The following is a 12,165-nucleotide window of genomic DNA, read 5'->3' on the forward strand; positions in this document are numbered from 1 at the left end:
TGTGTTCCACTCCTGGTGTTGACCTGCTTGTGGGTCACCTATCTCCTTTGGTGTCATTGGTCCGGTCTGCTTTGAGAATGACCTGTTGGTCGTCATTCTTGGTTATCGGTTTCCATTCCGGGCCGTCCCCCTTTTTAGGCTGTTTTCACGGTCGTTTCGTTGTCCGTTGGCACTGTGGTGCGTTTTGCCATCTTCTTTGGCGTCGGCCTATTTTTTGTCGCTACGCTCTGTGGTGCTGGTTTTGGTGATGGAGTGGGGCCGGGGGTCCTCTTTCTCTCTGTTCCAGGTCCTGGCTCCCGTTGGTCTTTCTGTTCGGTTCTGCCTCCCGGGGCTTTGGTCGGGTTGGTGCGGCTGTGTCCCTTTCGGTTGTGCCCCTTGCAGCCCGGTTTTCCCCTCTTCTTGGTGGGTAATTTTGGCTTCCCTAGGTGTGGGAGTCGCCTGTTTTTCTTGTTCCCCTCCATCCGGCTGCTCAGAGGTTTGCGGTGGTTGAGTTCCGTTTCCTGTTTTCAAGTGTTTCCTTTCCGTCTCTCTCATGCTCCTCTGGTTTTTTCCACGGCGCTGGCTCCTGCTGTGGGGGTTTGCTGGCCTGGTTCCGGTTTCTGGGGTTGTTTTGGATCTGGCCGTTCCTCGTCTGGTTCCTGTTCGGGGGCTTCAGTTCCTCGGGACCAGTTTGACGCTTTGCTGGGGGCTGTTTCTCAGTGCTCGCTTCAGCGGCTCGTATGCTTTCTGTTGAGCGTTGCTGGAGGGGGTTGACATGGCCCCTGCACTAGGATGACACGCGTTTCATGAGGCGTTCCATATATCCGAATCTGTTCTCTGTCCTGTTGGATCTTCTGCGGGTCCTACTGGGTCTCCCTCCTGCCCCGGCTCGGGGTTGGTTTTGTGTCCGGCAGATGGTGGTTGCCTCCTCGGCTGTGGTTCCTTGGGCTCTTGTGCACCTTGTGTCCTTGGTGTTTCTTCTGATGACTTGTTGGGTCCTTTTTCTTGCTGGTTACGGGGCTCTGGTTCCTCTCTCCCCTGGTCTGGTGGCTTTGCTCTCCTGACCTGGTGTGAGGGGTGCATTTCTGCTTTCCTCTCTCCTCTTGTTGTCCTTGGGTTGGGGGCCCCGTTGGGGTCCTTGGTGGCCGGCTTGTCTGTTGTTCGGGCTGGCGCTCTGGGGGCTCGTTGTTGTTTGGGCCTTCTTGGGGGGTCCCAGTATGTGTCTCTGTTCCTGCGGGTTTCCCTGTCTTATGCCTGGGCGGCGACTTCTCTGTTATCTTTCAGAGGGTCTTGTGAGGCATCCCTGTTACGATGGTTGGTTTCTTTAATGGAATGGTACTCTAGTTGTGCCTTCTTTTGGTGGCCTGGGCCGCTTCCTGCCGTCCTCTGTTTGGTGCTGTCTGCTGCTCGTTTCGGCGGGACATGTCCTTTTGTTGGGACATTGTGTGGGTGCTTGGGACTGTGCGCTGGTGCTTGGAATGGCCCTGCGCTGGGATGTCTTGCTGCTTCGTGTAGCATTCCATCTGTCTGTTCCTCTGTTCCAGGTCCTTTTGTCTTTGGTTTGGGACTCTTGGTTTGGTCATTTTTGCTTCCCCTCCTGTTGCTCTTCTCCCCCGGTTTTTGTTCCGGGGTGGTCTGTCCTCGGGGGTTGCTCTCTCGTTTCCTTGGCCTTTGGGTTTTCTGTATACCTTCCCTCCCGTTTTTCTCCTCCCGGGCGCTCTGTGGAGGTTTGGGGGGTGTCGGTGTTGTTGGGTTGGCGTTGCTGTTTTTGGTTTCCGCTCCTGCTGTTGCTGGTGGGAGTCGGATTTTGCCGGCCTCCCTTCCCTCCTGCTCTGCTTCTGGGTCCGCTGCTGTCTTTGCCCTGTCTTTGGCGCTTGCTTCTGACTGCCTGTCTCTTGAGCGGCTGTCTTTGGCGTTTTTGGGCTGTTCTTCTGTGGTGGCCTGTGGCATGTGTTGGTCGCGCTGGCCTTCCGCTCTTTGGAGCTGTGATGCACTTTGGGGCTCTTTTGTTTCCTGGTGCTCTTCTCGTGGTCGGAATCCATGCCGGGGTTCCTGTTTCTGTGCTTGTTTCTCCAGTTTGGGTTTGTTGTTGGGATTTTTCCCCTTCCGCTTTGTCTGCTCGTTGACGGCGGTTTGTGCTTGTCGGGGCTTTGGGACTTCCTCGGTGGTTGTTGCCCTTTGGTGGGTCGGCTTCTTCTGAGCTTTTGCTTCGTTGTCCGGGCACTCCTGTGCTCGTTTCTTCTATGGGCCTTGCCTGCTGTTTTGCATGGTCTGCGGTTGCCCCTTTCATGTCCTTGTTAGTGGCGGACGTGTTGTGGTTGTCCACTGCGGTGTTTTTTTTTGCTGGCCTTCTCTTCCGCTTGTCGGTTGGGTGGGTTGGGTGCCTTGCTCGTTTTGTTTCCTTCTTTGCAGTTTCTGCAGGTTTGAGTTGTTTTGCGGCTTAGGTCGGGCTTTTCTGCCTGTTTCTTCGTGTTTCCTTTTGCGGCTGGAGGTGTTGCTTCCTGTTTTCCCTGCTGTGGGGGTTTCTCCTGTTCCCCTTTTTTGGGTGTTCGCGGGGCTCTTCTGTTTTGCCTCCAATGTTCACTACAGTCTCTGGTTTCTCCTGCCCTGTTTGTCTCCTGTGGGTTCTGTGTCTGCTTCCTGTGCTGCTGGGGCGGGGTCTCTTTCCTGGTGCTTTGTGGGGCGGCCTTTTGGCGGTCCCGTCACACTTTTGTGCGACATTCTCGGCTTGATGTTTTTCTTGCCTCTTCTGACGATTTCTGTTGCCGTCTTGTACGCTGCTGTTCGTCAATGCTTTATTGTTTAAAGTTTTGTACTTTTGCGTGGGTCCCTGGTGTCCTGAATTTTTTTTTCTTGGTTCTCTGCTTGTGAGTTCCTCACGTGGTAAGGACTGGGACGGGGAGGACCCATGAGGGGGTAATGTCTTATTACTTACCGGTAATCTTCATTACCCCGATTAGGGTCCTCCCCGTCCCAGTCCTCTTCCCTCCCTCCCTCCCGCTGTGTTTGTGTCTGAGTCTTGATGATAACAGGCATGGCGGTGGGTGGGAGGGGCTTATGTCACTTTCGACCTTTGGATTTCTGGCGTTTTGATTGGCTGGGTGGAGGCAGGACTGCCTCACGTGGTAAGGACTGGGACGGGGAGGACCCTAATCGGGGTAATGAAGATTACCGGTAAGTAATAAGACAACATGCATCATTGAAATCTTTCCTTTGCTCCTATTGTTAGTTTGGTTTACTTATGGTGCACTATTCCCTTAGTTCCTGCTCCTCCCACACACACACATCGGTGTTCAAGCTGTATCATTTAGTTGTACTCACTTTCCAAGTGCTATTTCACACTAAATGGTACCTTTTCTCCTAATGCTTGTAAAGAGAGACTTTTGAGCCTGATTGCGTTGCTAAAGAAAGTTGTGAAACTTGTGGCCCTCAGTTCTTGCCGCAACTCCATAATCAAGACCCACATTGTTTCAATGCCCCTAAAAAGGCCAGAGACTGCCATAAATTATTGCCCCACTGTGGGAGTGCCTGCAAGTTTTCTTTATCTACAGTGGCACTTATGAAGTTTTAGTGCCTCGCCAACAGATGACTTTCAAATAAGACATTAGTGAAACCATGAAGAGTCTATGAGTGTGATTAAATTGCAGTACATTAAAGTTGATAACTTGTACACCTGTTATTTCAGAGCAGGAATTTTTCTGAATTATTGGAAAGAATTCAGTGTTTGAAGAGAACATTGAGAGCTTTTAAGGGAGCAAACCCCTTGACCGCATCTTGTCCATGTTGTCATTCCCTGAAGATAATCTGCCATGCTCCACTGGCCTCCACTTAAATACTTTCCAGAGTCAAAGCAAATCAATGTTCTCTCCAGCCACTTCTTGCAAAAAAGAATTCCCTTTTTTAAAATGAGGTAAGTTTCCTGTGTGAATTATTTCCCCTCCAAAGAAATAACTCTGAAGGAAAAAGAAGTTACCCCCAACATATTTACTGTCCTCTAATGTCTCGACCGCCAGTGGTTTCCTTGAATACCAATGGTTGCCCCTGAGTTAGCAGCCCAACTCCTCAGGGTCCTGGCCCCCATAGAATTGTGAGCAGCTTTTAATGAATCATGGACTGCTAGTGTCATTTCTTAAATTGAGTGTCGACCCGGGCAGTTTGGTGGGCGTCTGAACAGCTTGCAGTTACCTACACTTTTTTGTCTGATTGTGCGCTAGGTTGGGGCAGGGGTTTACACACACCAGCCGTCATTCCTATGAAGTCTTCAAGGGAGAAAGAAAACTGAGAAAAAGAATTACATTTTAAGGGAGGCAGAGAGGAAATAGATAGTAAAACAAAACGGATTTTATTTTATCGAAAATAGACCTAGTACAACAAAGGTAAACATGTATTTAATATATGTGCAGGCCACTGCTAACACTAAACCCTTAGAAGTGTAAAATTGAAACTTGTATAGCGCACTACTCACCCGCAAGGGTCTCAAGGCGCTTGTACGAATACCGCTGTGGAACCCATCCTGGCTTTCCCTGTGAGGCGTCCACTCCTGGGCACCCCCAAGGAGGAGGCCAGGCATCCTTAGCATTGTGGGGGCAGTTGTGGAGATTAAGCAAGCTATTGCCCAGAGTTGCAGAGTGGGACTCGATGATTAGAATAGGCACCGAGGCGAGAATTATCAGGTCGAGGCGAGAATTATCCGGTCCGTGGAATTTTTTAACCCAAGACCCGCCGAGGCGGGGAATTGAACCCTGGTCCCGGGCTAGACCTCTGCATCAGAGCCAGCGCGACCCGTCCCTAGGTACAGTTGAGTGTAGATGAGGCACTCCCTTGGAGTCGAGACATTATTCTCTCATTTCAAGGCCATAGGATCTCGAGTTGGGTTATTTTATGACTTTGAACAAGAAGAAAAGTTTTAGGAACCATGTTATCTCCTAGCGTTACCAGTGCTCCTTTGCTCAGAAGTGTGGCCAGCATTTTATAAAGGTAGGCACTTCTCTGTTTTGAGTGCAGCTTTCAATTGTTGAAGCATTGTATTTTTAAAATGAATCCGCCAACTTTTGCATTACACTTGCTTTACATTTACTCCCTCAGGTGATTCACTGTTAATCTTCGCTGACACTGTTGAGTTTTCACCTTTATCTGCAGGCTGTGGAACTGTGGTTGCCATAACCACAACAGCCTGAGGCATTGACAAGACTATTTAAGCCTCTTGTTTGCCCGTCAGTAATTAGCATCTTAAATATCAGATAAAACTCTCTGGCTGCTACCCAAGGAAGACTGTAAGACTACACAACCACTTTTTTCTAGCATCTGCTCAACCCTCTGGGATTATCTTTTGGCGTCATTTATTGACATAAAAATGTGTATTCTAGAAAAAAAAAGCATAACACTTTGCCTTTAATTTTTTCATTTTACTTTACTCTGCACGTGCGCTCAGGACTGCTGACCTCGTTGCTTATGCTTGTTCTTGAACTGATGATGCCCTTGTCACCCCTTGCTTCTCATGGTACATGCTGCTCAGTACTCTTCAGGGTGTGACCCGTGACGCAGACAACTTTGTGCCAACAAATTATTTGCAAGGAACGGTTGTAGGTTAATTTCTTAATTTTAAAATCTGTGCAGCTTGTATCACGTGTGCTGGTAAATTAATTCACAAACAGATTTAGTCGTTTTTCTACATTGACCTGCTTTTACCTTTTGCTCCTAGATTCACAACCTGTATTGGTGATTGTTACAGGAAATACTCATTTCATCAAATCACGGTCACTAAGCAACAGCCAAAGAAGCCAATAAGCACAGTTGTCAAAGGCAAGTCTCGCTCCTCCTTCTGAAAGCCCCACCTTGTTCACCTTTGATTTGGTGACTCATCTCCTAATTTACTTGGGTGCAGTTCCCTGCACTCCTAAACTGTGCAGCACAAATCCAGCACACTCTTTGGCCCACAGCATCATGCAGACAAGTCATTCTGGTTGTTCTCAAGACAGCCACCCGTTGGAGGGTGGATGAGCTTCTGCATGTGCCGAATGGTGGTCTCTCATGAGGCAAGTCCTTGTTCTGTTGTGGACCCCACTCTTCACTCGGTTGACTTTAATAGGTCTAAAAGGCCAGAGTTCTTTGCTTCCTTCCACTCTGAATGTAGTTTGCCTGAGTGGGGCCCTCCACGGTAGTGCCCGGTCTCAGCCCGCGGTCTCTTCCAGGCACTCCTGCTTTAATGCATTTGCTCAGAACTTCTATAAGATACTCCTGAATGGGGCATGGCCATCCAATGACCAGGCCAGTATCATACTACATCCCTCTAAGGTGTGGGCCCTCACTCATGTCAGCCACCCAAGGGGTGGACATTAGTGATGAACGATAAGGACCAGTGTAGACTTTGCATTCTGATGACACTGCATCCCACACTCTGGTGCAGACAACATTCCACGTGCAACAGTAGCAAGGACAGTTCTGATTGTAATAGAAACCAAAAGCATTGAAAGCGCTGCAAGTTGGAAAAAACGGGTTTTGGTTAAAGTCGTATTCTGTTTTGTTTCAAATATTTACGCACAAACAAGAACCAAAAAAAAAATGAGGTAATTGAAAGCAAAGCTGTCATTCGTCTGCAGGTGATCAGATGACTCAAGGGATCTGTTTTTCCTCTGTGGCCCTTTCTGACTGTTACTCAAAGAGACTGGCTCTTTCTGTGCACTTGGCTCGGCGCTCCGTACATCTGCAGTTAATGAAGTCCCTGCGACCACATCAGTTGTGTGTGCTGCAAGAACTCTTTGATCTGAAAATGCTAGTTCTGGCAGCAGTGCAACAGCGAGCAACCAGCACAGCAAGAACCCTGCTGCGCTGAGCACTGAGTTTACAGCATTCAGAAGAACTTGTGAGCGAGAGCAGCAGTCATGCACGCTCTCTGCGGCATGCATGTTTAGTGGCATTGTTAAATATTCACAATTGTGTCAGAATGCGCCTGGAATGACCGCATCTGTGATACCTAGACATCGGTTTGAACCGAGTTGTTCTTCAGATGCATATGTTTTTAATTAGGTGACTGGGTTCCATATCATGGCACTGAAATTACTTCCAGAGGAGATGGCTGCTCGCTTTACACCGCGACAGTTGCCATTTGACATGCCTTACTGATAAACAGGTATCCTGTTCAGTTCAGAAATAATAGAAAGTAGGCCTTTCTCATACGGTTCTCGCATTAGTCATGCATCTCCATGCCGCCGCCGCTGCTACAGGCAGCAGAGCTTTGTTTCCCATGGCCGTCCTGTGACACTGATGGATGAACTATCAGCCACGACTTATGCCGCCTTCATTTGCATGACATGCCTTGCCCAAATAATGAAACCTTATTTCTCACAGTAGTAGGACAATTGTACACCTTTTGTGTGTAACGCATCAAAGCATGGTCAGGAAGTTGGGTGTTTGTGTTACATACATGCTTTATCAGTGGTTTATTACGATCACTGTATGTATAGCAGTATTCACCTGTAAGGATACAAATTGATGCACATTTATCTGTGCTTTACACGCAGAGAGATTGTTGAATTTGGTGCGTTGCTCTCCCAACTTTTTGATGACTGCAGTAAAACATTTTCGTTTTTTCACTTTCTTTGAATCCCCTTCTGGACTTCTAAGAGACATTTTAATGATGTGCTGCTCCGAAGCAAACGTTGTCAAGGAAATCCTTACCATTAGACGAATCAAAACAATGCATTTGTTATATAGGAGTTACAACTTGAGAGGTTCTTGAATATTGACATTTGTAAGTTGATTTGTCGCGGTGCGGACACGGGCTACATTTTTTCGCAGAGATAGTGCAGTTTCCCATGCAGGTGCCTGCTTTTCCGTATGATGGTTCTGATTAAGCCACCTACTTGATTGAAATATTTTAAGGGTTGTTGGAAATTACCTACGTCCAGTGTCTGAATTGGTAATCACAATTTGAGTCTGAATATGTTAGAAATGATTGGCCCACCTGGTTACCGTGACCTCATGAAGCATGATCTCTTTGGAGATATGTGGTTCATGAAAAGCCAGTGGTATAGAAACAGTTGATATTACAATTTGATGAATTTTTCAAACCATTCCTCATCACTGGCAGCAAAGTCAAACCCACATTCACCCCCAGTTGTACATTAACTGAGACAAATAACCAGAGAAAGCTCCCACCTCGTTTTCTCCGGACAAGTACTGAAAGTTGATCAGAATTAAGGGGACACCCAGTAATGCTTGACACCAAAGACTAGATCACAAAATTCCTTATAGTACTGCCTGAAAACCAGCAGCATATATTTTCAGTTTAAAGCCCTTATACAGAGCAAAATAAGAAGACAAAAACCTTGGAAATTCAATCTCAGCGTACTACAGGCTGGGACATACGCTTCTCATACAAGTGAAAACCAGACCACACAATGAGAATTTACTTGCAAATACATAGAATATATAACCCAACAGAAATACAAATACGAAATAATCCTATTATTTGTACAAAATTTAATTGAAACTAAATTAGAGCTAAATGTCTAATCGCCATGAAGAACAACGAATGTGGCCTATGATGACAAAGTACATGGTCGGTGTTCACAGCCTACTTATTGAAAGATGGCAGCTCATGCAGGCCTGGAAAGAAGAGCCAAACTGTGCTGGTCAACAGTACAGCCAGTGCTTTGTGGAAGATGGGATTCATTCTCTCATACACTTCCCATTACAGAAGAACTTGAACTGTAAGGGTTGTTCCTATAAAAACCAACTTATGTTGCTATATATATTTTTTTGTGTAAAGTTATTTCTTAAAAAACGTTTGAAATTTTACAAAACAAAAAAATAATCTTTCTGCACACCTGTCAAAAAACGTTTGAGATAAACCTTGGCACAGTTCTTTGTACCTGCACTCAGATGATGCATTACAAACCGGGCTAATCATAGAAGCCTGAGATGGTGGTCCCTGGGATGCTGCATTGTTTAATCGAGGGCTTCCCAAAGTGAAGAGACAAGCTCGCCTACATGTACTTTCATCACTGCAATAGTTTCTCAGTTGTATTTCCTTTTTCACTAGCATGTTTATGTCGTTGCATTGACCAGGTAAACTCATTGCTACAGGAATGCAATGACCTGGTTTACCTTTGGGTCTTTAATATTGGTGAAATGTTTTCTTCAGACTAGTCAGGATGAATATGGAAGCAAAGTGTGCATTTAAGCAAAGCTAAATTACAACGATTTTCAGATCAAAAGCTAGGATTCCCTTAAAGTCTGGATTAAAGAGTAGTGGGTTTTTATTTTAACTATGGCTGTAAATGGTTACCACCAGTTGGAAATGCTGGTAACTTGGCTCACTGTCTACGCTGCATGTTCTCCAGAAGCCTAGATATCTATGGTTCAGTGGTTTAACTTGGGAAGCACATTGCTACAAGTGCCTCATAGGTACACTGACACAGACAACCGTGTTTAAAACGAAACTTCGCAAATGGACTTGATGTGCTGAACTGGCCCCTTCCCTATTTATTTGATAAACGTTCTCCCCATTTATCTTCTCGTTTCGGTCATGTTCTAGGTGATCGATGGTTGACTGCACCCAGGAGTCTTGTTTGCGCACCTTTATTGACATTTGGGATTTGGTGTTGTGTGAGGCGGTTTCGGTCACTGACACATTTTTGGGTTGTTACCCTCCCATCCTTTCCCCCCAGTTGCATAATAAGGGCCAGTGTTTGCCAGTTAAGCCCTCCTCCCTCCTGCCGGCCGTTCACTGGGGCTGGGAGGCTGTCGTGCTCACACAATTGTTGTTTCTCAAAGCCAGCAGCTGTTGTGGGACCGAGTGTTTATATCACCCCCCGCCGTGCATTGCCCCTGCCTTACACTCTGCTCTCGGGGGTCATCGAGGGGTTACAAGGCCAATCTGGATCACTTCGGACTATTGTGTGGTATCGCGTACTGTTTTTGTTGAGGTTTCTGTTGTGGGCCGCGCTCGGCCACCGCAGTGACCTACTTCTTTATTTAAGCACTGGGCTCGATTCAGAGTGGGCACTGTGGTCCCAAATTCTGTATATAACTGTATGCACTGATTGAAATTTCCTTGCACTAGGTACCTATGCAAGACCAGTTGTTGGAAACCGGATTCCCTGTCTGCTTCTGTTCATTGTAGCTTTCGCATAATCAAATGTATCCCCATAAAACAATGTCAAAAATAGCACGTTTATCAGTTGTTTTTAACTTCAACTTGTGCACGTGGTTGTGTTGCTCATTGCCTATGTCACCCTTCCTGCTATAAAAAGTCTGTTTCTCAGTGGCATGCAATTGTGCAAAATATGAATTTGGCGGTCGCCGTTAAACAAAACCAACAATGGGTGATATTTCTTTGTGTGAGTAAAGCTATTTAAAGGCGCAGTAGGCTGCACCAGCCAGACGGCTAGGTTGCCTATAGAAGTGTCAAATGTGCACCTGTTCAGGGGAAAGCAAAAAAAAAAAAAAAATAAATAAATAAATCCTTGCACTGGCTCTGGAAGTGAAAACGCAGTGTTGTGCTTCTACCAAAAATGAGCATTTTGTTCATGGATCCTTAGCTCACCTGTCTACATAATTGTTGCATAATTCTCTTAAACGCAGACTGATTGATATAAGGTGCAATCAAATGTCAACAACGTGTGATTTGATGGTTCTCCTTTCTTTTTAGGTGTATGCACCGTCTCCAAATTCAGATGATTTCAACAGAGAATCTCCAAGTTACTCTTCCCCCAAACCTCCCAGCAGTATGTTTGCAAGTACGTTCTTTATGCAAGGTGAGTGCCAATGTATGCACACCATCAACAGTGCTGGCATAGTTCTAAAAACGATGGGTATATCAGCGAAGTCGCCAAACTATTTATCAGGTTTCTCGTGTGTCAAATAGTTATGGAGAATGTGGGTGTCTTTGAAGCACGTTTTCTGCTGTGGCATTTGGAAGCTGGAACCAGCGGAGCTTTATTACCTGGTAGGCAAGTATATGCAAGTACTTGGAAATGAAACACCCAAGTAATTAAAATTGTTCTGGAACTGACCTGTGCCCATCTGATCCGATTGCTGTGGGTAATATTATATGTACTACTTTTTCTAGCTTTTCATACGGTGCAAGCAGTTCTGAACGGCACAAGTTATGTAGGCTGCAGAGGAATGTAATATAGGGCTCCAATTACTTCATATTCAATTAACTTAGTTTTGATTTAGGGAGTATCTAAATTGGCAAGTAATTTAATTATAGAATTCTAGAGACAAGCAGATATTACCGTGTGAATGTTAACTGTTGCAGCATGTGTACTGCGGCTACTAAAAATAACATTATGACAATTTACATCTATTGCCATATCGCGTGTGGGGGTGACCCACTCGCAGATTTCCTGGAGTTTGATTGCTGTTGTAGAAGTGTTGGGTTGTGGTCTAGGTTTATGGAAAAAAAGAGTAAGGTGTCACCCACCCAGTCGTGTAAACATACACCACATATCTTATTCAGCATTGAACTGTTTTGTTTAGATTAAACATTGCTTAGAAACAAGTCACTAAGATAAAGACCACAATTAAAAAAGAACTTGACCCATTATTACTGATCCGTTGTGGAGATAACAAGCTTTTGGGCACCAAGAAACTAAGCATTTTCCAAAATGAAACCGATTTATATGAAGTTGAAAATCTCAGTCAACTGTTTCTCTTCTTTAGATCTTTAAACACCATATACATATGTTTTTTCGTTGTTGGGCCATAGTTTAAAACAAAAACAAAGATGAGGAGAGTGTGGAACTCTTGGATTCCTTAGCACGATCCCTCTTCAGACATTTGGTACCGTTTCTCTATCACAGCAAATTGTCAGTTTAGGAGAAATTAATTTTATATTCTTACCTTGGTCAACACTCTCTCTACCACCCAATGATGTTTCTTCCTCCACATGCATCCACCCAACTTTGTTGGGTTTGTTGCAGTTCTGTCCCTAGAACTTTATATGGTGGTTGTCTCCATCTGTTAAATTGTCCCTGATGTCCACCTTTTGTCCTAGTTATTTGGTCAATGATGAAACCCCAGCGTTGTCTAATCATCAATGTTATAAACACATGGACTGTTAAGCTGTGGGCTGCGTTTTATAGAAGGGGATGGGTGGAAGGGAATGCAGCTATCAAAATACAGATCATTTTGCTGAGACCTAATATCCTTTACCGAGATGTATCTCAAACTGGCTCT

At 45.5% G+C, this 12,165-nt stretch overlaps 1 protein-coding gene across 13 annotated transcripts in view; it reads left to right on the forward strand.

Annotated features, from left to right (window-relative positions):
* Nucleotides 1-12,165, forward strand: part of TCF12 (transcription factor 12) — an 864,399-nt gene that overhangs the window by 792,310 nt on the left and 59,924 nt on the right. For 10 of the 13 annotated variants that reach the window (XM_086958370.1, XM_086958363.1, XM_086958368.1 and 7 more), the window contains one exon: nt 10,634-10,739. In XM_086958370.1, the coding sequence (XP_086814496.1) occupies nt 10,634-10,739 (106 nt within the window). The remainder of the gene's footprint in view (nt 1-10,633; nt 10,740-12,165) is intronic. The other 3 variants (XM_086958360.1, XM_086958364.1, XM_086958369.1) reach the window with 1 other exon arrangement.

This window comes from Lissotriton vulgaris, chromosome 2_1 (assembly GCF_964263255.1).
Source record: "Lissotriton vulgaris chromosome 2_1, aLisVul1.2, whole genome shotgun sequence".
In the NCBI taxonomy this organism is placed as follows: domain Eukaryota; kingdom Metazoa; phylum Chordata; class Amphibia; order Caudata; family Salamandridae; genus Lissotriton; species Lissotriton vulgaris.